This window comes from Staurois parvus, unplaced genomic scaffold (genome assembly GCF_062004578.1).
Source record: "Staurois parvus isolate SC_StPar_1 unplaced genomic scaffold, SC_StPar_1.0 ptg000205l, whole genome shotgun sequence".
In the NCBI taxonomy this organism is placed as follows: domain Eukaryota; kingdom Metazoa; phylum Chordata; class Amphibia; order Anura; family Ranidae; genus Staurois; species Staurois parvus.
This window is the reverse complement of record NW_028318001.1, coordinates 9,315,164-9,342,997: the sequence shown is the minus strand read 5'-3', so window position 1 is coordinate 9,342,997 and position 27,834 is coordinate 9,315,164. Positions and strand designations below refer to the sequence as shown.

The window sequence follows — 27,834 nt, the reverse complement described above, 5'->3', positions numbered from 1 at the left end:
TGTCAGCAGCAGGAGCCAACTACTCCCATTGGTGCCTCTGTGTTCTGTGAAACCAGGAAGAGTGGAGAGAGTATCTAGCTGGGCAGAGCGCTGGTTCTAGAGAGGACTCGGGTAAGTTTTTGGGAGATGGGGGCACAAGTGGTAAATGAATTAGGGTAAAAACGTTTTAAGTTTAGAACCACTTTAAAAAGTTGAGGGTTTAATATGACTTTGGTGTTTCTTCCCCATTGGTCCAGGGTGAGTTTACACCTACCGTCCACAACAACATCAGATAAAGGGGATACTGCCAGAGCTTCCCAGTCATGTGACCACATAGAAAAACTTGTAAAAAAAAATGTTTTTAGAGGGCAATTTAGGTTTGTTGTTGTGTGGCCTTTTTTTCTACTTTTACACCAGCAGCCACACTGATCGCATGAACGCTGAGTGGGAGGAAACTGTGCGAAGGCATCGGCACTTTTAGAATTTTATTGATGTAACAAATGACATTCTGTTCAGTTGTACTTACAAAGCAACATTGCTATGCGATAATTTGCATCATAACCCACTGCATTGAAAACAAAAATAAGAACCATCGCATACATTAAGGTGAGGAGCTTAGTGCATGTTTTGTGCTACGCCATAAATACCGCGTTCAATACAGACTATTATGCAGAAATGTAAATACAATTGTTTTGTGTGTAAAATATATATATATATATATATATATATATATATATATATATATATATACACACACTATATTGGCAAAAGTATTGAGACATCTGCCTTTACACACACGTGTTCTTTAATGGCATCCGAGTCTTAGTCCATAGGGTTCAATATTGAGTTGGCCCACCCTTTGCAGCTATAACAGCTTCAACTCTTCTGGGAAGGCTGTCCACAAGGGTTAGGAGTGTGTCTATGGGAATGTTTGACCATTCTTCCAGAAGTGCATTTGTGAGGTCAGGCACTGATGTTGAACGAGAAGGCCTGGCTCGCAGTCTCTGCTCTAATTTATTCCAAAGGTGTTCTGTTGGGTTGAGGTCAGGACTCTGTGCAGGCCAGTCAAGTTCCTTCACCCCAAACTCGCTCATCCATGTCTTTATTGACCTTGCTTTGTGCACTGGTGCGCAGTCATGTTGGAACAGGAAGGGACCATCTCCAAACTGTTCCCAGAAAGTTGGGAGCATGAAATTGTCCAAAATGTCTTGGTATGTTGTTGCCTTAAGAGTTCCCTTTGCTGGAACTAAGCCCAACCCCTGAAAAACAACCCCACACCATAATCAGGGGGATTACAAACTTTACACACTGCAGTCAGGCAAATACCATTCTCCTGGCAACCGGCAAACCCAGACATGTCCATCAGATTGCCAGACAGAAGCGTGATTCGTCACTCCAGAGAACATGTCTCCACTGCTCTAGAGTCCAGTGGCGGTGTGCTTTACACTACTGCATCCAACATTTTGCACTTAGTGATGTAAGGCTTGGATGCAGCCGCTTGGCCATGGAAACCCATTCCATGAAGCTCTCTATGCACTGTTGTTTTGCTAATGAGAAGACCACATGAAGTTTGGAAGTCTTTAGCTATTGACACTGCAGACAGTTGGCGATTTCTCTTCAGCATGCACTGACCCCACTCTATCATTTTACATAGCCTACCACTTGGTGGCTGAGTTGCTGTTGTTCCCAGTTGCTTTCACTTTGTTATAACACCACTATCCGGAAATTTCACAGATGGACTTATTGCACAAGTGGCAACCTATCATGTTACCACACTTGAATTCACTGATTTCCTAAGAGCGACCCATTCTTTCACAAATGTATGTATAAGCAGTCTGCATGTCTAGGTGTTTGATTTTATACACCTGTGGCCATGGAGGCAATTGGAACGCTTGAATCCAGTGATTTGGAGGGGTGTCCCAATACTTTTGACAATATAGTGTGTGTATATATTTATGGAGAATAGACATAAGTCACATATGATCCAAGTGGTCATAAGATAACAATTACAAATTCAGTAATACAGTAAGGAGCAAAATCTTTATGCATAGCAAACACCCGCAGAATAACTTAAAAAGTAAAGACATGAGATAAATTTTGATACATTACAAATCTGCAACAGAAATGAGCTTTGCAAAAATAAAAGGCGGAACACTTTCCAGGCTTTCCACTTAGCATTGAATATGTGCATATTATCAAACAGCGTGCCATGGATTCTCTCCATCAGCATTATCTAATCAATTCTATCTATAAAAGGGGAAAATGGAACGACAGTGGACTTGCATTGGAGGGCTATGACCCAAATAGTGGCAATGCAAAGCGTATGGATACATTTTTTGCTTCCGGCGTATAACCCCAGGAATAAACTGCAATAACAAACACATGGAAAAGGACAATTGAAGTGTCTGACTAGAAATTCTGGAAGCAATATCATTAACCTTGTTCCACACGGGTTGGACCACTTCACAAGACCAGAACAGAATGTAATCCGGAGTAGCTCTGGAATGACCGCCAGCCAGTTTGTTGAAAGCAAAACCGTTAATTTATTTGGATCACAGGTAAACAAAAAGACAGCTTACTTCAGCCAAAGTCTATAAACAGTCCAAGTGCTGACATCAAAAGCTATACCACAATCTCACCGTTAATCTTCGGTCTCATACAGGGGTTAGGCTCCCCCATAGTAAGGGTGCCAGGCAGGCCACATTGGGGGGTCAGAGGCCCAAGTCTCAGCTTGTCTGAGAGCTCCCACTTGCCACACCGCTTGTGAGTCTCTCCCACTCACTTCCCTGACACACCTGCTGATTTCCCTTTGCTGCCATTTTTAACCTTCCTCACCTGGGACTTAACCCCTTTTGGGACCAAAGTTCTGGTAGTCAGGACCCTAATACAAATTTAACCAGGGGTTTAAGCAGGGGTGTCAAACTGGCAGCCCTCCAGCTGTTGCAAAACTACAAGTCCCATCATGCCACTGCCTTTGGGAGTCATTCTTGTAACTGTCAATCTTGCAATGCCTCATGGGACTTGTAGTTTGGCAACAGCTGGGTGGCCGCCAGTTTGACACCCGTGATCTAGAGAGTACTGCAATGTCTCCCTTAAAGAGACCACACCCCAAATAGAAAATGTACAAATTCCCAGTGTCCTGTACAATAATATACATTTTTTTGTTATTTGGAAGATAATATTCCTATCGTTGGCTACTGCTACTGTCAATCAAATCCTGTGGGCAGGGGGGCGGGACCAAGCCAGACTGTGTGAGTCTATAGAGCGTCTGGCTCGGGAACTTACCTGAACAAGTGTCCTCATAGCAAGCGGTTGGCTAAGGGAGCACTCAGAGAACAGGAGCAGCGGACAGTGCTGGTGGGGGACTCCAGAGAAGGAGATTGGGAGTCACTGATTCTATATTCTATATATATTTTTTTTTTCATACTGTCAGTGACACTGATCACCGCCATGCCAGTTATATGATGACGCTGTACTGCACTGGTGACCGTATGTAAAAAAAAAAATAGTGAAAATATTTTTTGAATTTTCCAAAAAATTATGACAAAAAAATACAACTTCAAAAAACTCACCATGCCTCTTCTGAAGTACGCCGGACTGTCTACTTTGCAAAAAGGGGTCATTTGGGGGATATCTGTACTGTTCTGACATTCTTGGACCTCAAGAAATTAGATTGGTCGTCAGTACTTCAGTATTGATCATTTTTCAGATCTATCCCATAGTTTTGTGAGCTCTATAACTTTCCTACAAACTAAAAAATACAATTATTTATTTGCAAACGTTTATAACAGAAACAAAGAAAAACGTGTTTTTTTTTTTTTTTGTTTTTTTTGTTTTTGTTTTTTCAAAATCTTCGGTCTTTTTTTGTTAATTTAGCAAAAAATTTAAATCCCAGCAGTGATTAAATACCACCAAAAGAAAGCTCCTAGTTGTGTGAAGAAAATGATAAAATTTTAGTTTGGGTACAATGTTGTATGACCGCGCAATTGTCATTCAAAGTGTGAGAGCGCTGAAACCTGAAAAATGGCCTGGGCAGGAAGGGGTAAAAGTGCCCGGTATGGAAATGGTTAAAAGATGCAAAAATATACTCACAAGCCATAAAGGTCATAAAAAGAGAGACAAGAAGTCAAAGGTGCCAATCGTGGACAGCATGCATCCTCGGATAAAGTGCTAACGCATTTCGGGAGTCTAACTCCCTTCCTCAGAGCAATAGATGAAGGTGCAATGCATTGGAAGAATGCTTATATATGGAACTAAAAAAAAATTTTTTTTTCTGTCCAACATGTTTGGATGCTGCTGTTATGTATAAGCATTAGCTTAGTTTTTTACATTTTAAAATGGGGTGCCTCGAGTTTGTTCAGAATTTTTAAAGTGTGCCTTGGCTGAAAAAAGGTTGAGAAACGCTGAGCTAACCAATCCCACCCTCCTCTTCGACCGATGTATGCTCAATGAGATTTTACTGCTGCAACCACTGCTGTATATTTACATACAATTCCTCTCTGTCCTAGCCACCTAGGCACATTACAGCCCTGTATACCTTCATCTCCACAATACATTTTAGAATTTTATTTCAATCTCAGGATTATTGAGTCCTAAATTTGGTTATAAACTCAAAAGGGTTTTTTACCTTAATGCATTCTCTGCTTTAAGTTAACCTCTTACTGTTTATCAACATGGGTCGGACGGGAGCACTGCCAATGCGGGTGGACGTTTCTAAACGCCCCCCCCCCCCCCCCGCATCAGTTGCCTGTGTGCGCTGCCTGGGAGTGTGCAGCATTGTAGATCGCTGTGCGAGGTCCAATCAGTGATCACATGAACAGTAGTAAACAAGATGTCACTTCTGACATCATTGCTTACTACTTGTGAAATCTGTGAATGATCAGAGGTCACATGGTACAAGGCTATTCACAACAGCCTTGTACCATGTGACAAGCTGTGACCATTCACAGCTCGCACAGTATTTCTCAATGGCTACAGGAATGCAGCTAAAGAAAAGTAGAAATGATTGCATTTAAAGCCTTTATGGGTGTAAAAGCAAACAGTGTAAAAAAAGAAAAAAAAAAATCTTCATTACCCCCACAAGTAGTACAGTGTCACTATGGTGACACTGTACTGCTAGGTTGATAGCATGTTAAAAATAAAAAACATACGGTAAATAATAATGTAGAAAAATTATTTTTGGTTATAGACTAATTTTTTTTTTTTTTTTTTTTTTTTTTTACTAAAAACATAGATTAATACATTTTGGCAAAGATTTATGAAGAAAGATTATTTATTTGCAAAATTTTATAAGAAAATGCGTTTTTTTTTTTTTGTTTTTTTTTATTCAATATTTTTGGCCATTTTCATTTATATAGCAAAAAAATTTAAATCCCAGTGGTGAATAAATACCACCAAAATAAAGTTATATCTGTCTAAAAAAAAAAAGCAAAAAAAATTCATATGGGTAGAGTGTTGCATGACTGCGCAATTGTCATTCAAAGTGTGATAGCACTGAAAGCTGAAAATTGGCCTGGACTGGAAGGGGGTGAACGTGTCTGGACGTGAAGTGGTTAAAGAACTTTACCTGTTCCCTCCACCCCATAACTAAATGCTTACCTGAGTCCTCTCTTGCTTCAGCACTGTCCCATCTTCAGTGCCACTACTCTCTTATTGGTCTCACAGGAGACTGAGAGCAGCGGGAGCCATTTACTCCTGTTGGTGTCAGTCAAATTCTCTGAGGAGAGAGCAGAGGTCATGGTTGAGCTGAGCTGTGCGTGTAAATGGACACACACAGCCCAGCTTTGAAGCACTCCCCCACATGTACCTCACAGCACATGGCTTGCTGAGAGGGCACCCACAGGAAAGAAGGAGCAGGCAGTGTCAGTGGAGACTCCAGAAAAGGTGTGGGGCCGCTCTGTGCAATACCATTGCACAGAGCAGGCAAGTATAACTTATTTTTTTGATTAAAAAAATAGCCTTTACAACCACTTAATGTCTTTCCAGTTAAACAATGGAGGGGCAGAGGGGGACTATTTTTGTGTTGTGGTTATGGCATCAGTTGCCCTTAATCCATCCCTGAGTTGCATTTTTGATTTGTGACTGATTTATGCCTTAAACAAATCCTTAAAATACCCTTTTTTCTCAGTTGAAATGCTGCTTCCTGCTCTTACCCTCCAGGGCTCTATGTTGGTACAGTCCAGCCATACCCTCGTCGCGAGTCCACACCCATACTTGTACACCAGGGAAGGGGAAAGGTATGGCAGACCAGTTGTGGATTACTAAGAGCACTCGGTCTAATGCCCCGAACACACTATCAGTTTTTTGGGTTTTTTTCGTTCAAACCAGCGGGCTGATCGAAAAAAATACTGACAGATTGCTATACTAACACACACAGTATTAGTACAGCAATCTCCCCCGCTGTGCTATTGTGTTCTGACAGGAGGACTGCCCCCACGACAGAACACACCAGTCAGTGCTTTAAGCTACCGGCCAAGCTGATCGGCAGAACTTGTTTTGGCCATGCCCCTTCGACAGAAGCCTGACCTTCTGTACACATGGGTCGACTTTCAGCTGGTGTGTACGGGGCTTAACTCTGATTATTAGACTACCTGGTCATGTTTAGACACTCTGTGCAACTGCTGTAACAGAAAATTAGAGGTAAGAATATAAAAATGGATATTGTTTAGTACATTGTACTGACTGCATATCTATTTGTGTGACTTCAATTGGTCTTTAGACTTGTCCACGTGTAATATGCTTTCATAGAACACCACATTGTGGCATGTACCGGTATTTTATTTCCTTTACAAGCTCGTTGTTACCAGCACAATATATTGGATTGGATCACATGGAACACATGCCATATAGGTCAGACTTGGCCGTCATTGTGGATGGCCAAAATTGCCCTAGGTTGGGCACCAACAGTTAAGCAGTAGTGCCAACCAGATTTATCTGACATGGTTTTTAAGCCTAATGAACTACTGCATGGATCAACTTTTTTCACTATTTGTGGTAGAAATAAAGTACCCATCTAGAAGTAATGGATATTTTCACAAAGATCCTTTGCTTATCTTATAGACTTTGATATAGTGAGTGTGTTATCTTGGTTCCCTGACCTTAGTTCATTTAGATAGAAATGTTTACTCTTGCGTCTGGATTTCAGTTTCTAAAACCAAGTTTGAGACTTTTATTCATATAAATGTACCTTCTCCAGTTGCAAGGAGCCCTATTCGCTGTACCCTTGTGAAACCTAGAGGGACAAGGTAATGCTGAATTCCAATAGACTCTAATTTAGCTTTTCACTGGTAGGAGATGATATATGCTTTCCAATATTAACACATTCATGTACTAGTAGATACTGAATTGTTTTTTTTTGTTTTTTTTTTCATTATTTTAATGTTAAATGTTTAACTTTGTAACTATCTCAAAAGGAAAAACATTTATTGTACCGACTGATCAGTATGGGGAATAAGATTCTTCTTCTTGAGCGATATCTGCAATCCCTGTAATATAAGATAGCAAAATGTACCATTTAATGTTGTGCTAACTACAGGTGCGCTCGTTTTAATTATTTACTGCAGAATCTGGAAATTCAGCATACACAATGAATAATTTATAGTTTACAAATTTAGCCATGTTCATGTATGGCCGGGTTTGTGATGTTTTAGATTGCATATGTACAAAATACTATGAAGCCTCCTAGCTCATGCAGAGAGAACCTGTATCTAAACTATGATAAAACAATACTCAGTTACATACATTTGCAAACACTTGTGCAAACTGCATTTCATCTAATTTAAACCCAAAGACACAATATTGACTTTTTCAACATATTTGAACAAGCAAACAATGAAAGTTTGTTGTGGTTTTGTTTTTTTTGCATTTATAACCATTTTAAAGTATTTAACAAAACTATGAATAGCTGTAATGATGTACTGTGGAAAGGTATTTACACCCTTGATCTCAGAAGCTGGTATTGCCTCCTTTAGCAGAAATTTTGCTTCTTGTAGGCATTTGATACAATTGCCCACCAGTCTCTGAAATCAGCTTGGTGACCTTTTTGATTACTCATGCAAAATGTTTTGCAAGATGTTTGTGGGTTTCCTTGCATGAAATGTCCATTTCAAATATCCTCACAGCATTTCAACTGGTTTCAAAACAGGGCCAAACCAAATCACTTAATTTCTTCTTTTTGAGCTATTCCTTGGTGAATTGCTAATGTGCTTCAAATCCTTACCATATTGAAAGATCAATTTTTAGTTCATCGTCAACTTTCGGACAGCAGCAAAACAACTTAAAACAATAATATTTGCACCACCATGCTTCACAGCTGGTTTCACATTCCTCAGAAATACTGTTTTCAGTTTGTGCCAAACATACAATAAACAAAAAGAAGGTGCCGCTATCTAAGTGTATCAATTTAATTAACAAACTTGTTTTTAATTAAATTGATACACTTAGATGACGGCGCCTTCTGTTTGTTTATTATTTTAGTCCACAGAGATATCCAATACCCTGTTAGCAGAGCTGCAGCCATTAAAGAAGTGGATGTAACCCATCCGGACCTACCATACAGAAACTACGGATTCTTGCTTGGGACTTTATCATTCTTTATCCATTTGTGGTATTGTGTTTTTTATATTTTTGCGCCAAACATACCACTATTACTGTGGCCAAACAACTTTTCCTTTGGTTCCACAGTTGATAGTATTATCCAGGAGGCCTGGTCTTTGCCTATATGTTCAATGCCAAACTGTAGTATTGCTGTAATTTTCTTAAAGCAGAACTTCACCCAAAAGGCCTGGCTTTGACAGGTACTCACTCTCACCCAGATTGCCTAGAGATGATTGGTTACTATGCACAGCTGCACCAGATTCTTTGTACAACAATTTTAGTGAATTTCCCCCTGGCATCTGAACGCTATCACAGGACTATTCAGCAAACACTCCTTTATGCTCAAAGAGAGAAAACCTTCTAGTGTGTGTAGATAACAATGGGGACCCTACATCTTACACTTTCCTCAAAGCTCAACCTGATACTGCAGTGATTCCTGCTATGACACTGCCACGCTCCACTCAAGGGGCTCCTGTCCACAACAAGAAGCATTGAAAGAAAACCCTGCTGGTAGTGGTGGATTCAGATCAGGAACCTGCTCACCCGGTCTCCCCAATCCTGACTCCGATCTTAGTGTGAGCAGAGCCAATGGCAGTCAGCTACTTCGCAATCATCAGAGACCCAGTCCGAGGGAGACCTGCAAGCCTTGCTGACACATCTCTTGACCAAGCAGAATATTCATGAAATGTCAGCTTCTATTGTAAGTACCCTTATGAGGGAAGTCTGAGATCTGAAACAGCATACAGATAATGTAGACAAGTGGGTAACCACAGTGGAGACCACTACTGCAGATATAACAAACAGGGTCATAGCCTTAGAATCCGCGTATGCAGCTACACAACAGCTTAATTTATATACAACGGTCGATAGACTACGTTGAGAATCGCAACCACCTCAACAATGTCCACCTGCAAGGCATTCCAGAGGCTACTGCGGGTAGAGATCTCAGAGCAACAGCCATCTTTAACCAGTTACTGGGCAAACTTCAGCACCATGTTTTTTGGCATGTGAGAAAATGTGCCATAGATTTCTATGTGTTAGAATGAATGACATCCCCATGCATCTGCTAATGTGCAGCATATTTCTCTGTGGGTCGGAAACGCATGCCATTTCGTGCATGTTCCTCAGCCACAGAGATATATTGTGTACCTAGCCTAAGAGGAGAGGGGGCCTGTAAAGTGAAGGATCTCAGTCACGAACAAACGTGCTCTTCGGATCTCTGATGGAAGAAAATTTTCCTGGATGGACCTCTGTGAATTTGAATTCAATACCCCTGATCTGGAGCTACTTTCCCTGGAGATACCTGCCCCCTTCTCTTCCCCACCCCCCACCCCCCTTTTTTTTTTTCCCCAGTGACCGAACGTTCCTAAATTCGTGGACAGAGACCGAGTGCGTAACATTGTTCACCTCCATTGTCTAAATCAAAGGGCAATTCACAATTCATCCCTTGGACATTGTTAGTGATGAAACAGGACATTCAGGGTAGTTCTTTACTGATTAAGAGCAAGATTTGTAACATAGTTACTCTTAACTAGTGTGTACTCACCCAGCTCTGGCCATCTTCAGTTTTTACAGGCTCTTGTACCCTTGCTCCTGGAATTTCAGGAACAGATTTTATTGCTGTGAAGTAACTTCAACTTTGCTTTTGCTCCCATTGTTGACATCTCAAAGGGTTTCTCTCATCTTTATTTTTATATTTTGCATGTCTTAAATGATTAAAATTGGAAATCCAATGGCTAAACCTAATTGACCCTAGGTATTGCATCCTTGAGAAAAAAGATTTCACGTTTACTCTATAGAACACCAAACTTACCTCAGACATGATTATTTCCTACTTCAACATAAACACCTCCACAGGGTGACTTCTGTGATAGACGTCATTTCCCTTTCAGACTGCTCCCATACATCTTCTAGTAGAGTTGGACTCCTTCAACCCAAGACCTTTGACTTCGAGTCTCAATGAAACTCTACTCCAGGAGGACCTTGATATAAGATCAGGGCTGGACAGAAACATTGCTAAGGATTTCTCTTAATACTGACTGTAACTAACCCATTAGCTCTATGGGAAGCCCACAAAACTGTAATGTGAGGTACCCTCATCAAAATTGGCTCTTGACTCAAAAAAAATAAGATCGCAACGTATAGACATTCTGTTTTGTTATACAAAAGCTAGAGCAGACACAAAAAGGCTAGCACTCATTACGTATTGTGATATGAGGTAGCCCAGGATCATCAGCCAGCCATGTTGGTAAAAGTAATCTTCAGCAAACAACCAATACAAAATAGTCCATGGTCTGTTTTTTTGCCAAACTAGTTAAAGGTGGGGTTTCCTGTTGGCTTCTGGGGTCCCAAGGCGGAGGTTTTTACAGGTCAGTCACTGTTGCTCAGCCTCACTGCTAGCAGCTGTCTACTCTTCCTTATCTGGACTCTGAGGCACTTGGGTTAACACCTACAGGCCCAAAGTCCTGGTAATCAGGGTTTGCAGGTTCTTCCCACCAAAAACTCTTTTAACCTCCAATATTCTGGGTCCCTAATAAGGACTTCGCAATCCAGAGAGTACTAAAAACTCTTCTCTACTCCAGCCAGACTACCACAGACCTCCACACCCTGCATGAATGAGAACCCCTGAGTACTCAAAAATGTATTCAAACTGTCCCCCCTAAAGGGACCACAACTCAAACACTGGGGGATATACCTGCTGTCCAGGACGGACACTAGACCCCCCCCCCCCCACGTGTCCTGTACAATATGCAGAACTGCTCAAAGCAAGAGCAAAGTAGGACAGTCTTCTTTTTCAAAAAGCTAAACGGAAGCTGGTCTGGGCAAAACATTCATTATATGAATTTCTTTGTAAACCAGGCACCCTTCTGGCCAAGGCCCACTAAATCATACATTTCCTATATACTATCCAGGTCCAGTAGACGGCTCTCTACATCTGCTGCTATGTCCTCAGAATTAGGGAATTATTTCAGCAGTTATATAAACTCATCCCAGCTGTGGGAAATTCTGAAGCTGGGAGCCACTGTGATGCAGCTTTGGCTTACCTTCAAACTTCTGGAATGCCGTCATTGCCAAAAGTGGTTAGTGAATCTCTGGAATCGTTAATAATGAAGGAGGAGCTAAGCATGGCTACTAACCAAACGAAGCCCAAAAAGGTGCCAGGACAGGATGGTCCCACATTAATCTACTGCTCTAATGTTTTATCTTCAAATTGGGCCCCGTTTTTCTTATTGGCATATAACGCCCTTCTTTAGTAAAGGGTCCATGACTCCCTTTGGGTATACATATCCCTTATCTATAAAGATCCATCATAATGTGGTAGCTACAGACCTATTACACAAATACCAGTTTGAAACTATTTTCCATTCTTGCCGAATAGACTGCAACCACACTTATCAAAACTTATACACACTGACCAAGCAGACCTTCTTGCAAAGCCAGAGACAACACTATTAGGATCTTAAAACTTATCCACAATGCTGAATCCAACAAGCAAGAATTGCTCCTGCTCTCGACAGATGCCAAGAAGACCATTGATAGGGGAAGCTTGGTAGTTTGTGCAAGCTACGCTTCAGCATATTTGCCTCAGTACAAATATGATTAGGTGGATTACCTCTCTGTAGAACACACCGCATCGGCAGTAGTAAAAGTAAACAAACTCAGATCTGACTACTTTCCCATAACAAGCAACACGAGGCAGGGCTATGTTGGTAAAATCCACGCTAATCTGGACGCAATAGATTATACCAAATATTGGGCACCCATAAGATTGCAGCCTTCGTGAATGATCTGATATTCCCTCTTAATGCTCCCCTGGTCTTAGGGCTTTGCAGGAGTACTGATCACTGTCCAATTACAAAATTAATCCCACAAAATCAGAAGCCCTTAATATATTGGACCCATCCTCTGATATACAGTGCCTTCAACCCCAATTTCCTTTTTGATGGACTAATAGCCATCTGAGATATCTGGGCACCAATATCACAAAAAATCCAGCCAACTTATTTTACAGTAATTTTGAGCATCTTCTTTGTCAAATTAAGATTGATCTCCTCCATTAGCACTCTCACAATTTAAAATGGTTTGGGAGGCACAATGTCCTTTTTAAAATGCAATCTTGCGTTGTATCCTTTACTTATCTAAGACTTTGTTCCTGCTCCTGGGAATTCCTGTGTTCTACAATGCCAAGGATCAGAATGCAACTGTTGTCCCTCCCTAAATCAAATGATGGTATAGGATTGCCGGATATTGCCCTATACCACAAAGCATCCCACCTTGCTAGAATAGTTGATTGGTGCTGTAAGAGTGGCCAAATGAAGGGTTTCTGTGGAATCGGCAGACTCTGTCTTGGCCGTGGGATTGCTTGGCTATCTGTGCCTTTGTCGCATGAGTGTTTGATACACCCCACCTTAGCTAGTCTTATTCAGATCACCAGGGAAATCTTCAGCTCATCCACGCTTTCACCCTCCTCTTCCCCTTTAACCCAAAATCTTTAGTAATCCCAACTTTACCCCTGGGTTTACCAGTAAACCCTGAAACATTGTGTTATCTGATAAAGTATGTCTTATAGATTTTTTTTATTTTATTTTTTTCCATCCAAGATAAGGTGCCCTATTCATCAGAAATTGTAAGTTTGTCGGACCCCCCCTTTGGAGTTCTGGAGCATATCACAGCTATGGCACTTCTTACTGTCCATTTCCAAGAAGGGACATAATCAACCCTTTTATAGCATTTGATGCACTCTATCAGACAGGGAAGCCCTTCCGCCATGCACTCTCAATTGTCTACACCGTACTAGCACAGCCAGAGGGGGAATACTCCCCTCCTTTTCTCCATACGTGGGAAGCTGAGCTTGGTATCCAACTGACTACCCACCAACAAGAGAGTCCTAAATCTTGCACATAAATCCTCAATTGCCAGTATGTTCCAGGAGATGGGGTAGAAGATCCTTAAAAGGTGGGACAAATTGCCTGCCATGCTACACAAAATTAACCATCAAATCCCAAACACCTGTTGGAGGTGTAGGGATGCAAGGGGAACTATGCTCCATTTTATGTTTTGTTTTTTTAGCAATATTCAAAAATCCATCAATTCTGGAGTGATTGTACTTCTCGCGATTAAACATCTTATCTCTGTTGAATAAATCCTGCAGCTCCACACTGCATAACTCTGAGAAAAAATTAATTTAGACATGGAGGCCTTGGCCTTATTTTACCACCACAGACGCATACTTTAAGCATTATGTTTAAAATACCGCTGCTTAATTTTAACAACCTTTTGGCTCTAGGCTACTTAAACTTCACCTGACCCTACCGGATTACCTATACCCTCCCCCCACCACCCAGGGAGAGTAGCTACCTTCTCTTCTGCAGTGGAGATTACCTTGATTTTTGGTATCTAAAATGTTTTTCCTTTTTCTGTTCACTACTTATTCTTGTTCCTATTACCTGACGTGCATTTGACCTCCCTCTCAGCTGCATCATTATGCCTCAAGCTGCTTTTGTATTCCTATGGACTTGTATGGGAAGAAAAGCTTTTGTGACATGAGCAAAAGGCAGTCGACACAGGCCCTTGAGGTGGTCATAAATGCTCAAGCCCCTGATACAACACTTGCATTAGCATTGCACGATTTAGGTCCACCCTAGAATAATAAAATAACATATAAGTGAATACAGCGCCAAAAGAAAAATTTCAATTAAAAAATAAAATTGAAATGATAAGCTGCTCACCCTCTAAAAAAAAAAAAGTAACAGTATAAATCAACAAAAAGGTTGCGCTTATATGATTAAATCAATCAAAAACTTATATTGTGAAATTGATAAATAAAAATGCTCAAAAAAAAGTCTCTTTCAAACGATGTAAAATAAGTCCATCACCAAAAGTGGTACAAATCCACCACCAGTAGAAATGAATGAACTCACCAGAACATATTGCTAGTAATATTATGAACTAGCAATTTGCAAATTTGCTCTGGGAGCAATGATCTGCAGACAGGTGCCATGGCAACAAGACTCTCCAATATATCCAACTCCCCTCAGCTTTGGAAGCAATGCTCTGCAGACAGGAAACCCCGGCAACAAGACTCTCCAATATACATAGGCTCAAAAGGGAAGAGAAACAAAGCAAGCTCCATCCTATGTGTTTCGTCACTTGACGTTTTCATGGAGCGGAAATGCGTAGGGTGGAGCTTCGGACTGACATTACTACGTTCTGTAAGTGGCTGCTGTCTTCGGCTTTTGAGATGATTTAATGTTTGTGCGGTTCATGCTGGTGTCGGCTGTGACACTTTACCATGTGAGTGGTTTGGATATGTTTTAATACAAATAAACCTACTATACAGTATTACACTATTGCCTGCTTTGTTTCTCTTCCCTTTTGAGCCTATGTAAGAGGAGTTGGATATATTGGAGAGTCGTGTTGCCGGGGTTTCCTATCTGCAGATCATTGCTCCCAAAGCTGAGAGGAGTTGGATATACTGGAATCTTGTTGCCATGGTACCTGTCTGTAGATCATTGCTCCCAGAGCAAATGCGCAACTTGCTAGTTTATAATATTTCTAGCAATAATCTCTGGTGAGTTCATTCATTTCTACTGTGGTGGATTGGTACACTTTTGGCGATGGCCTTTTTTCACATCGTTTGAAATACATCAGAGACATTTCTTTTTTCAGCACTTTTATTTTATTTGATTATTTATCATTTTCACAATATAAGTTTTTGATTTAATTATGATACGCACAACCTTTTTGTTGATTTGTACCCTAGAATGATGATAATGTGTCCCTCCAGCTATCGATATTTTAGCGTGTTAATATATCTCATGGTGACCTGACTAATGCTTTAGCTTTGAACTACCAATGCCATTGAAAATTAAGGATTAATACACCTTTCATAAAATTATTGCCTCTCTGAAGTTTACCAGGCTTCTTTTTAACATTAAATATAAAAAATGAAGTTATTCTAGTGCATGTACTCAGTTTCTTACAACTAATACTTGTTTTTTCCATTTTCAGTTTGTTGACACGAAGGAAGACTTACAACCATGAATTTTTTCCTGGAGACTCTCAAAGTTTTTTTTCTCACTATCTATTTGCTCTTTGAATCTATTATTCTTTGGATTATCCCATCTCGAAGGAAAAATGTTTCTGGTGAACTTGTACTCATCACTGGGGCAGGAAGTGGAATAGGACGGCTAATATCCCTGGAGTTTGCACGCCTTGGAGCAACACTTATTTTATGGGACATCAACGAGGAGGGCAATAAAGAAACAAGCAGGCTAGCCAAGAAGAATGGAGCAGTTCGTATACATACATATACATGTGACTGTAGCAAAAGGGAAGACATTTACAGAGTGGCAGATCAGGTACGTGTTTTTGTCATTGTTTTATCAAGTGTATTAAATTGTGTCCCTTTTTATAGAAGACAATGTTTATTAAAGCAGTATTAATCCCAAAAACAAACGTCTTATATTGTAGTTTACCAATTATTAGATGCTTTGGCTGCATTAGTTTCCTTTTTAGCCTTTCTTTACTTTATTTTCATCTGTTGATCCTGCCAGTAAGTCTGTTACTTTTCAACAGAACAAACTCTCCTGCAAATGCTGCAGTTAGAGTGAGACAAGCCATTTACCACTAACAAGAGTGCTTAGAATTATCAACTTTTATTTATTCATGTAAAACCTTTATCCCAAAAAAGAAAACTATTGCTGTAAATGCTTGTGAGCTGGCATTTGGCTTCAGTTTGTGTATCTAAATCTGCTACTACATCTAACACCCCCCCCCCCTCCCCAGACTGACAATGCTGCTGTCCCAAAGGTGTCCCTGTCTGCATTTATCAAGAGTGGGGGCACTCGAATATAGGAGGATTGTTACTGGCAGGAAAAGCCTAATAAAACAAAGAAAACGAATGCATCCACCAAATCTAAGGATTGGTAAGCTGCAATATATAACATTTTTGGTTTGGGATTTAACCTCCCTAGTGGTCTGATTATGTTTATATTTTTGTGTTCAAAGCGGTACATTTTTTTTGCATGGAAATATGTATTTTTTTTATTGTAGGCCTGTAATTTTTAGGAATAATTCACTGAAATCTGTCCGAACAAGAGTCTAGTAAACATTCCGGATATGTTAAAATTTGAAACCCGAAATCATAAATTTATAATTTTAGTAAATAATCATAAAAAATAATATGAATTTAATTCAATAATATAATCAAACCAAAAACACTGATATTTGAAATATAGCGGCAAGTTCGCACATCACTGAGCAAAGTCGCAAAATCGTTTTCAGTGTCTGATGACGAATTTCCCCACGAATCATTATCACTCAATTCTGCAAGTGGTTCTAATTTACTATCGCTGTTCTCTAGCTTGTCTAAAACTGCTTTTGACCTAAAGGGACGCTTTTTGGACACCATGGACATTTCTCAGTTTCCAGACAGAACAGTAAAAATGCAGGCAGGGCACAGGACAAAGCACTGGGGAAAAAATGTATGTGAAATGGTTTGATACTGTAATGTTTTACTATGTGATTTTAGTGTATTTAGTGAATGTCACTTTTTGCCATTTTCAAATTTCCCGCCGTTCCGTCCCCGTACGTCTCGACGTCGCAAGGGACGGAACCCAGATGACAGATGCCGGCATCCGCCAGAGGACATTGCCGGGGACGCTGCAGGAGGGACATCGCGGGAGCGCAGGACAAGGTAAGAGAAGAACAGATCCCGGAGCAGCGCCGCATAGTAAGCCTGAGTGTAGCTCGGGGTTACCGCTTGTGGTACTGAAATTTTACCCCGAGCTACACTCGGGAATACCGACAGGGAGGCTACTACCACTTTAAGTACCTCATGGGGTATATTGCCTAACCTGATGTACCTCTTGGCTTTCTAAAAAATCCACAATGTGTTTATTCTGTTAGGCACCAAAGGTAGTAGATCTGTTTTTTTTTTTTTTTTTTTTTTGACCTGTCCTGCAAAAGATCTACTGCTTAAAGTGGACCTTCACCCTAAAGTTTATATCATGTTGACCTGCCTCCTACCCTGCGTGTTCACAGACATGCATATTTTTGTAATTGATGCCATTTTTCCATAGTGCAAAGCAGCACTTCTGCATTTCTCGCCCAAGTGAGAGTTATGTTTTCTGTCCTCTGCTCTCCTGCGCGTTAGCAGATATGTATCAGGGCTTAGGGTCACAAGTGAGTCCTGCAGCATATTTGCACACGCATGGGTTTCCCTGAACATCTGCGTATGTGTATGGTTTCCCACCCTTGCACAAATGTGGCTGTGAGGGAAGTCCCAAACCTTTGCAGTCTTTGAGCATGTGTGGTAAAACATACTGCCCACTGTCGTACCTTCTACACTCTGTCCCTGAACATACTGCCCACTGTCATACCTTTTGCGCTCTGTCCCTGAAGATACAGCCCACTGTCAGACCTTCCACGCTGTGTCCTTGAACATACTGCCCACAGTCGTACCTTCCACACTCTGTCCCTGAACATACTGCCCACTGTCATACCTTTTACACTTTGTCCCTGAAGATACTGCCCGCTGTCAGAACTTCCACACTCTATCCCTGAACATACTGTCCACTGCTTTACTTTCTATATTCTGTCCCTGAACATACTACCCACTGTCATACCTTTTTATACTCTGTCCCTGAACATACTGCCCACTGTCATACCTTTTTCCCTCTGTCCCTGAACATACTGCCCACTGTTGTACCTTCTGTACTCTGTCCCTGAACATACTACCCACTGTTGTGCCTTCTGTACTCTGTCCCTGAAAATTCTGCCCACTGTCCTACCTTCTGCACCCTGAATTTTTGAGAGGCGATGATACCATCCAATAAAAACACCGATTTTGGTGAGAACTGTGTGGGTATACTAATGCACTACGTTAAGGTAGCCCATTTTTTAAATGGGAAGGCAATGCACACAAAAAAAGACCTGCAACAACTTTTGTGACGCGACTCGCCTCATAGCATGGTAGTGCATTACCATGCATTGCAGTATGCTTACAATGTGTGTTGGTTGCACAAGTGTGAATAGGCCCTCTAAGAGGGCAAATCCTTCCACGTTGTAAAGATTTACTCTTGCATCTCCATTGGCACTGTTTAGGGATCATTTGTTATCGCACATAAATTTATCATTTTAAAATATGTGTATTTGTTGTTTTCCTTCCTAAAAGTATTTCCAGGCAGTCAGAGCTTCTGGCTTCTGCTCACTAGCCAAATAAAAGCACAAAATGTAACTCCAGGAAGTTGAAATTTGATATAACACTATTGAAGTTTGTCGCCATAATACATGCACATTATCCAAACTGAAATTTGTCACTGCAATAGTTGCACATTATCCGCCTAAAATGTGATACTACACTTCATCTCACTTGGAGTTGGACCTTATTCACACAGGCACTGAAGCCTGTAGATTGTGAATGGACTGTTTGTTTTTGCAGCTGAAGCCACCAAGTGCTGTGTGCAGGCAGCTCATGTAAGTGTATAGGAATGCAGGAGCTGCAGGGACACAATCACTTGTCCAATTTCACATGCACGTGGGTGCGCACATACCTGCAACCCTGTAAAATTAGGTAAGTCCATCCCAATACATGTACATGGGCTGCCTAATACATGTACGTGGGCTGCCTGCACGCAGCACCTTGGCAGCTCAAGCTGGATAAACAAATGACCCATCTACAGTTTGTGGGACTGGGCACCCATGTGACTGAGGAAGCCCAACTCTGAGAAAAGATCTCCTTTGCAGTGGGGCTGCACCCGCACTGCAAGGGTTAGCTGCTTGTTTCTGTCTAGAGTAAAGGAAAAGTACTTTTACTTGCCTGGCAGACAGCACTCCCCTATGCTTCAGCAGTAGACTTCCCTCAGTGTCCTCACATCCAGTGCAGGGCTATGACCCCTGCATTGGTCTTGATGATGTCAGAGGACCTAACGCTGCTGGAGTGCAGGGACTGAGGCTGCAGAGAGTGGCTTAGCAACGTGGAGGAGTTTGTGGGAGATAAGGATCTGGTAAAAAAAAAACTTCTGTACCTGGTCCCCCTAGAGAGAAAGTAGTAGTTGACCCTTGTAGTGTGGGCCCAGCTCCACACCTTGATGACATCAAAGGACCTTAGACCGCCAGAGTGCAGGGGATTGGAGTCTGCGGAGGGCAGTCTGCCATCGTGGAGGAGCTTGCGGGAGCTAAGGATCAGACAAGAAACACTTCTGTACAGTACTTGGTCCCCCTAGACAGGAGCAGTTGACGCTTGTAGTACAGGCCCAGCCCCACGTCCTGATGATGTCTTGATGACATCAAAGGATCGTGGAGCGCTAGAATGTAGGGGATAGGAGGCTGAGGAGGGCAGTCTACGAGCATGGAGGAGCTTGTGGGAGCTAAGGATCAGGTAAGAAACACTTCTGTACTTGGTTTCCCTAGACAGAAAGGAGCAGTTGACACTTGTAGTGTGGGCCTTGCCCCACATCTTGATGATGTCTGGATGACATCAAAGGACCTTGGAGTGACAGAGTGCAGGGGATAATAGGCTGCAGAGAGGGAATTATAGCAGCATGGAGGAGCTTGCTGGAGCTAATGATCAGGTAAAAAATAACTGTACCTGGTCCACCTACACAGGAAAGAGCAGTTAACTGTTGTAGTGCAGGCCCAGCCTTACTGCAAGGGAGAACATTTAGTTTTCCCTGAGTTCAGCTTTAAAATTTGACAGTACGCTATCTGCACATTGTCTAACTGGAATCTTGACTTCACACCATCCAGACATTAAATAATCTTTTTTTTTTTCTTTGTTGTAGAAGATGTATGGATGATGTTTTACCTGCATCTCTTCTAAAACGTCATTGCTCATCCAGTCAAGTCCCTTCTGCATTATGTCCCCCCAGCCAGTTTAGTGCCTGTACAAGGAGGTGCAGTGTATGGAATAGATGTAATAAAATATGTGAATTGCCGAAATTAAGGCGCTGAGAAAAATCAGGTCCCAGGCAGTGGTTTCTTCCTTGCCAATATCCCAGCCCCTCTTACAGAAATATCCTTTTGCGCTATCCTAGGTTTGGACTTAATTGGAATTTTCCAGCAGTGTCTTACATAACTGCAGTTTTGTTACATGTGTAATTTTCAGACAAGAACCCAATTTAGATCCCTGGCACAGCTCTGCAGGCAGGGCTGTACTGAGAAATACAGAAAGTTTGGCAAGCAGAAGAGATTTGGCTCAGCCTTTTTTTTTTGCTCTTTGATGTTGTTGACTGCACTACTCACAGATTCCTAGAAAGACGGATCTGCGTAAATCTATGTAACTGGAAAAAAAAATTCTAAAGACCTGAAATGGGAAAATTGTTTAATGGTTCATGTAACATTCAAAGCTGATGCTCTTTTGTGGGTTTATTTTATTGTGAGACCTCCAATACTCAGGACAGGGTGGGACATATTGGCCAATTGTTCCTTGCATCATCATCTGCTGGCCGGTTATACACAGGACTATTTTCCCTTCTTACTGTTGAGCAACTTTAGAGGAACTGCTGCCTATTTTGCTTAAAGAAAATCTGAAATGAGAGAAGCAAGGGGACTGCCATTGTCAGAAAATGCTAATTGCCTGGCTGTAATGCTGCTTATCTTTAAAAAAATTGAGTCGGAGTCCCTGAACATACTGCCCACTTTCGTATCTTCTACACTCTGTCCCTGAACATACTGCCCACTTTCGTATCTTCTACACTCTGTCCCTGAACATACTGCCCACTTTCGTATCTTCTACACTCTGTCCCTGAACATACTGCTCACTTTGTATCTTCTACACTCTGTCCCTGAACATACTGCCCACTTTGGTATCTTCTACACTCTGTCCCTGAACATACTGCCCACTTTGGTATCTTCTACACTCTGTCCCTGAACATACTGTCCACTTTGGTATCTTCTACACTCTGTCCCTGAACATACTGCCCACTTTGGTATCTTCTACACTTTTCCCTGAACATACTGCCCACTTTGGTATCTTCTACACTCTGTTCCTGAACATACTGCTCACTTTCGTATCTTCTACACTTTTCCCTGAACATACTGCCCACTTTGGTATCTTCTACACTTTTCCCTGAACATACTGCCCACTTTGGCATCTTCTACACTTTTCCCTGAACATACTGCCCACTTTGGTATCTTCTACACTCTGTCCCTGAACATACTGCCCACTTTGGTATCTTCTACACTCTGTCCCTGAACATACTGCCCACTTTGGTATCTTCTACACTCTGTTCCTGAACATACTGCCCACTTTGGTATCTTCTACACTCTGTCCCTGAGCATACTGCCCACTTTGGTATCTTCTACACTCTGTCCCTGAACATACTGCCTACTGTCATACCTTTTTTTTTTTTTTTTATACAAGCATACATACTGGAGCAAGTATGTATGTTTGTATAAGGATACTGAAACAGAGTATTGAAACAAGTAGGTAAGTACAACAGCCAGGTAAGTTGGGTTTTTGGATGGAGGTTAGCAATGGCAGCCCCATATTTCTCTCATGCCCGGTTTATGCCTTCTGTTTATACAGTAAAACCCTGCTTATGGCACATCTTGCTACACTAATCTGAATTTGTATGGAATTATGGTGTCACTTTTTGGCTGTCCATAGTCATGTGACTTCTACACAAAAACATAAACATCAGCCTATCTTACAAAACAAAATTCCAGCATATATTTTTGTTTACACATGACAAGTACTGGTAAATGAAAAGGCAAAGAGAATAATAAATTGCTCACCAGAGACCCATCTGTTATTTCCGTAGTTACATAATTAGTAAGGTTGAATAAAGACAACAGTCCGTTGAGTTCAGCCTGAGAGTATGTGCATATGTGTGTATGTTGTTACCTTTTTCAATATCCCTGTGTTCAATAAGAAACCCATCTAAGAATTTTTTTAATTTATTACCCCCACAACCCCCTCCTCCCCCCCGACAGGAAAAAGGTGTCGATAATGGCCGCCGAAAACGTATGATTTTGCCACATTTTGCATTTTTTTATGGGTTTTCAATGCATTTCAGGTTTGGTTCACACTAATGCCATTTGCGTTGTTTGACGCATTTTTTAATGCGATTTTTCATTTTTTTTCATTTTTGTTTGCCAGCTTGTTGCTGGGCAGATTAAAAATGCATCAAAAACACAACATGTGTACGTTTTTGATGTGCATTCAATGCATTTCAGGCCTGGTTCACACCTGTGCAGTTTGTGTTTTGTCCGTTTTTTGCAGTGCGTTATGAGTTTTTGCACACGCGTTTTCTGATGCATTTTTGAATTTGTTTTTTTGGACAACTTGTCGCTGGACAGAATAAAAAACACAACGCATCACAAACGCTTGAAAACACACAAAAAATGCACTAAGTGCATTTTCTGCAGCATCTTCATTGAAGTCTATTGAACCAAAAATGCAACATTTTGTGTTTCTAATAAAAGTCCCTGACCCTCTCCAAAAATGCAGCAGAACAAAAAAAAAAAGTGTCCAATAGGAAACCATGTTAAAGGGACTGTAGTGTATTTCTGCAAAAAGCCCTAAAAAACGCATTGGTGTGAACCAGGCCTCAATGGGGAGGTACATTTTGTGTGTGTGGTTTTTTTTATTTTCTTTAAGGCGTGAGTGCTAACCACTATGCCACTTTGCTGCCCTTATGTAACTTACTTAACTAAATAACAAACTAACTTAACTAAATTATCTATTTTAAAAGATGGGGAAGTGCATCCTGCGGCAAGCAGGATTTTTAACACCGCAAGGGAAGTGCAATGGACCAGTGTGAACACATACATTGAATTTACAGGGATGCATTTTTCTTGAGCTTTTCTTGTGCCTTTGTTTTAAAATGCAAAAGCACTGCAAAAGCAGCCTATTGCTCAAGATGCTGAAAATGTATTCATATTCATTTAAATTCACAATATTAATAAGTCAAATGTAATACTATTATATATAAAAAAAATAAATTTTTTAAAATAAATTGTCCATTTCATTTTTCGGTCAAATGAATCCTGTATTTTCGGTTTCGGTCCAAGAATTTTCATTTCGGTGCACCACTAAAAGAAACCCTTACCCTAGGTTCACACGCAGCGTTTTGCAGAAACGCACTATAGTCCATTTAACATGATTTCCTATGGGACGCGTTCACATCACCGTGTTTTCACCCCATGTGTTTTTTGGAAAGGGTCAGGGATGTTTTTAAATGCAAAGTTGCATTTTTGGTTCTATAGACTTCAATGGAAACGCTGTAAAAAAAAAAAGCATGTAGTGTGTTTTTGATGCATTTAAATCTGCCTAGCAAGTGGAAAAAGATTTAAAGAAAGCAAAATGCAGCCAAAACGCACTGCAGAAACAGATCAATCACAATCTGCATAGGTGTGAGCCTAGTCTTACACAGTTTAAGACTGAATCACTTCTTGTCCAGCTTCATTGTGTGGCCACATGTTTTCTCAAGCGATCTTCCAATACTGGAGTCACCCTTTAAAGTGATTGTAAAGTTTAATTTTTTTAAAATAAGGAATATGTCTATACTTACCCACTTTGTGCAATAGAATTGCACAGAACATCCACATATTCCTCATATGTGGTCCCCTGCACACAATCCGTGCTTTTCTTGGTGACACCATAGGAAGCTGCTTCTTGTTGAGGCAAACCTGCAGGCTCAATCCTGAGCTATGCTGCCTGCATCTATAGACAAGGACAGTGCAGCTCGACCCTGCTCCTTGGTCACAGGATTTGACTGACAGCATCAGGAGCCTTTGGCCTCAGCAAAGCCGGTGAGAGCCACTACAGATGGCTACAACACTGGATCGAATGAGGGCTCAGGTAAGTATAGGGGTGGAGGGGGTGATTTTGCCTAAATATTTTTTACTTTAATGCAGGTAAGGTAAAAATGTTTAGGCTTTGGAAGCGCTTTTAAGGATTTGTATATTGTGATCATATCCCATCTTAAAGTGGTTCTAAAGGCTCCAGGTTTTTTACCTTCATGCATTCTATGCATGAAGGTGTGACTGGCGCGGCGTCAGACCCCCAACCCTTCTCACCAACTTGTGACCGAAGGACTAGCCAATCTCTCACGTGCGGAACAATGCCACGCTCAGCTGCACCCTGCACAAAGAGTTTCCAGCTCACTGGACCACAATCTGTGCCGTAGCCTGAGAGTGAGCTTTTGACGTTTTTTTTTCTACAGCTAGTAAACCCCCCAGCATGTTATCATATGTGTCCATGCACACATAGACTGGAATCAACGTTTTTTGGCAAGGAAGTTTTTTTTGGTTGGAACAAAAACCCAGGAATAGTGGGTTTCTAGAGTTTTGTTTTTTTTTGTTTGTTTGTTTGTTTTGTTTTTTTTAGCTGTAAAAATGCTCTAACGCTGTAAAACGCAGCAAACCGGCGTTTTTTTGGAATTTTTTTTTTTTTTACCAAAAGTGGGAAACCGCTGCAAAATGCAGCTGAACTCTAATGCAAAAACACTAAAAAAAGCTGAAAAACTCACATTTTTAACGTGACTTTAGACCGCTACCGTTACCAGTGTGCGTGGAGCCTTACTGCATTTTGCCGTTTTTCAGCGTTAGAGCATTTTATAGCTGGCAACACTAATTTACTGCTGGTGTGTGAGAAATATGATCATGTGGACATACAGGAAACAAACAAAGAAGCTCCATGGGTCTGCTTACACTGATACTATATTGAGGGATAATGTAAACAGAAAACCCCTCTTTATCTTTATAAAACACTTTATATAGTTAAATGTAACTTGTTAAATGTTTGCCTCAATATTTAAAGCTGGAATGGCTGCCAAAAGACAGATGGGTGGATCTTCTAAAGCACATAGCTGGAACAAGTTATCTGTGTATGCCTGCTTTGAAATCAGTATGGGTGTTCTATGTCCTTGTATGCCCCCTCCCTCCAAAGCTATGACCTGCTAAATCAAGAGCTGCTCATTTTTTCTTCATTCTACTTTTTTTTCACACATATACAGTTGTGTGACTGGCACAAGGACATGGTAAATAGTCATTTTCCTAAAGTGTGATCTGATGCATTTTGTGTTTAACAGCTGATCAGTTTGTTGACCTGCTTGGTGCAGGGGTGTGGAAATTTTTAAAAGACTACTTGTCAAGGAACTAAATCTGGGTCCCAATCTACTTGTCCCTCATGACAATCTACTTTTCCAGATTAAAAAAAAGAATAAATTTTAACCAAAACCGTACAGGCGTACCTCGGTTTACGAATGAAAATCCATTGAAAATAATGCCTCGGTTTACGATTTTTTTTTTTTTGCAATACGAAGCATGTTTTCCCAGGATGCATTGTGCCCGGGAGGTTTATAGTACCGGCCCCGTGCCTTTAAAGTGCACTTTATAAAGAGTTTTGAACAGATAAGACTTTTTTTATTTTTTACTTTTTTCTGACGCCCAGAAGGATTAATTGGTTTTCAATGCATTTACAAATTTTTTTTTGCAACACGAAGCAAGTTTTCCCAGGATGCATTGTGCCCGGGAGGTTTATAGTACCGGCCCCGTGCCTTTAAAGTGCACTTTATAAAGAGTTTTGAACAGATAAGACTTTTTTTATTTTTTACTTTTTTTCTGACGCCCAGAAGGATTAATTGGTTTTCAATGCATTTACAAATTTTTTTTTGCAACACGAAGCAAGTTTTCCCAGGATGAATTGCACCTGGGAGGTTTATAGCGGCAGCCCCGTACATGCTGGAGTCTGTGGGTAGCACGTGGCATAGAGTGTGGAGGTGTTGGAGCGGTTTTTGCATCGAGTTTTGGCGCCATTCAGGAAATTTTTAATCATGTCCCTATACAGTATTTATCTTTTAAAGTGCACTTTATAAAGAGTTTTGAACAGATAAAAGACTTTTTGTTAACTTTTTTCTTTGCTCTGGAACAAATTAATTGGTTTCAATGCATTCCTATGGGTTTCGGTTTACGAATTTTTCGCAATACGAAATGTCCCGGAGAACGCATTAAATTCGTAAACCGAGTTACACCTGTATTTAAATCTGAGGTGTTGTTAGGAATGTCTGGGACTTTTAAAATCAAAAGGGGCTCTATGGTGACTTAAATGTTTAATTTTTTTCTTTTTAACATTGCCCTGCCTGCCTGTCTCCAGCACTGCACCCGGAGACTAGCAGGGAGGAAAGAGACCTTGCCATGTAATAGCACTGCTTGGGTGCTTGTCAGGAAAGGGGAGTTTAGGCTTATCCTTTATCCCTTTTGGTGGCAGAGCCTTTTTTTTTGTTTTTTGCACACGTTAAAAAATCATTTTAGGCTTGAAGATTACACTAAACCCCCAAACATTATATATTTTCTGAAGGCAAAGAATCTAGAGAATAAAATAGAGGTAGTTCCAATTTTTTGTGTCGCACGATATTACCACAAAGGTAAAAATACACCTAAATTAATTTTAGGGCACAAAAAGCAATAAATTACCCTATTTTTTGGTAAAATATAAAAGATGAGGCTCCACCGAGTAAATAGATATCCAACATGGCAAACCTTAAATTTGCGTGCGCTGGTGAAATGGCGACAATTGTCAGTACTCTATATTTTCTATAGACCCTGTATGTCTCCCATGTGCTCCCCTGAATGTAATGCAATGCACATCGCACCGCATTACATTCTTTCCCGGCCTCAATAGAGAGCCCTGCTGCTTGCCCGCAGCAGTGTTAGAGGTTGAATGACGTCCGGAACTACATGTCCCGGGCAACAGGCGATACAAATTCAATATCCCTATGGATGATGTCTTACTGTGATCAGAGTCTAGTCTATGGACACCAAAATATTGATAAACCAAAATAATCATAACTATAAATGTTATCCATAGATTGAGGATGTTGTCAAGAATGATATGCAGGCAAGCTTTACATTTTTCACCTAGATTTTTCTTCCTTTCTTTAGGTGAAGAAAGAGGTTGGAGATGTTACTATCCTAATTAACAATGCTGGCATAGTGACTGGAAAGAAATTCATCGACTCACCCGATGCTCTAGTAGAGAAAACCATGCAAGTGAACACCATGGCACATTTCTGGGTAATTCTTTTTTTTTTTCACTCGACCTACAAGACCTCTTGCTGACAGTGTATACAAAATATATACAGTATTTGAGGAATATGTTATCCCAGCCCTCATGATCTGAGCTCCATGGCATCCTAAAGTTCCCTGTAAGCAATGGCCATCATTTTGATATTGATTAGTGATTTACCATCCAACTAGAGTCCTGTGTTTGGGGTTTATTCCCCAAGGCTCCATTCACACTAGGTTTTTGCA

The 27,834-nt window shown here is 40.8% G+C and overlaps 1 protein-coding gene across 2 annotated transcripts in view; it reads left to right on the top strand.

Moving 5' to 3' along the window:
* SDR16C5 (short chain dehydrogenase/reductase family 16C member 5) overlaps window positions 1-27,834 on the top strand; it is a 55,234-nt gene that overhangs the window by 5,571 nt on the left and 21,829 nt on the right. The window contains exons 1-3 of one of the 2 annotated variants that reach the window (XM_089678469.1): window positions 7,203-7,223; window positions 15,586-15,935; window positions 27,466-27,597. In XM_089678469.1, coding sequence (XP_089534595.1) covers window positions 15,615-15,935; window positions 27,466-27,597 — 453 coding nt within the window. In that variant the 5' untranslated portion in view covers window positions 7,203-7,223; window positions 15,586-15,614. Of the gene's footprint in view, window positions 1-7,202; window positions 7,224-15,585; window positions 15,936-27,465; window positions 27,598-27,834 lie in introns of those variants that run through there. The other variant, XM_089678468.1, reaches the window with a different exon arrangement.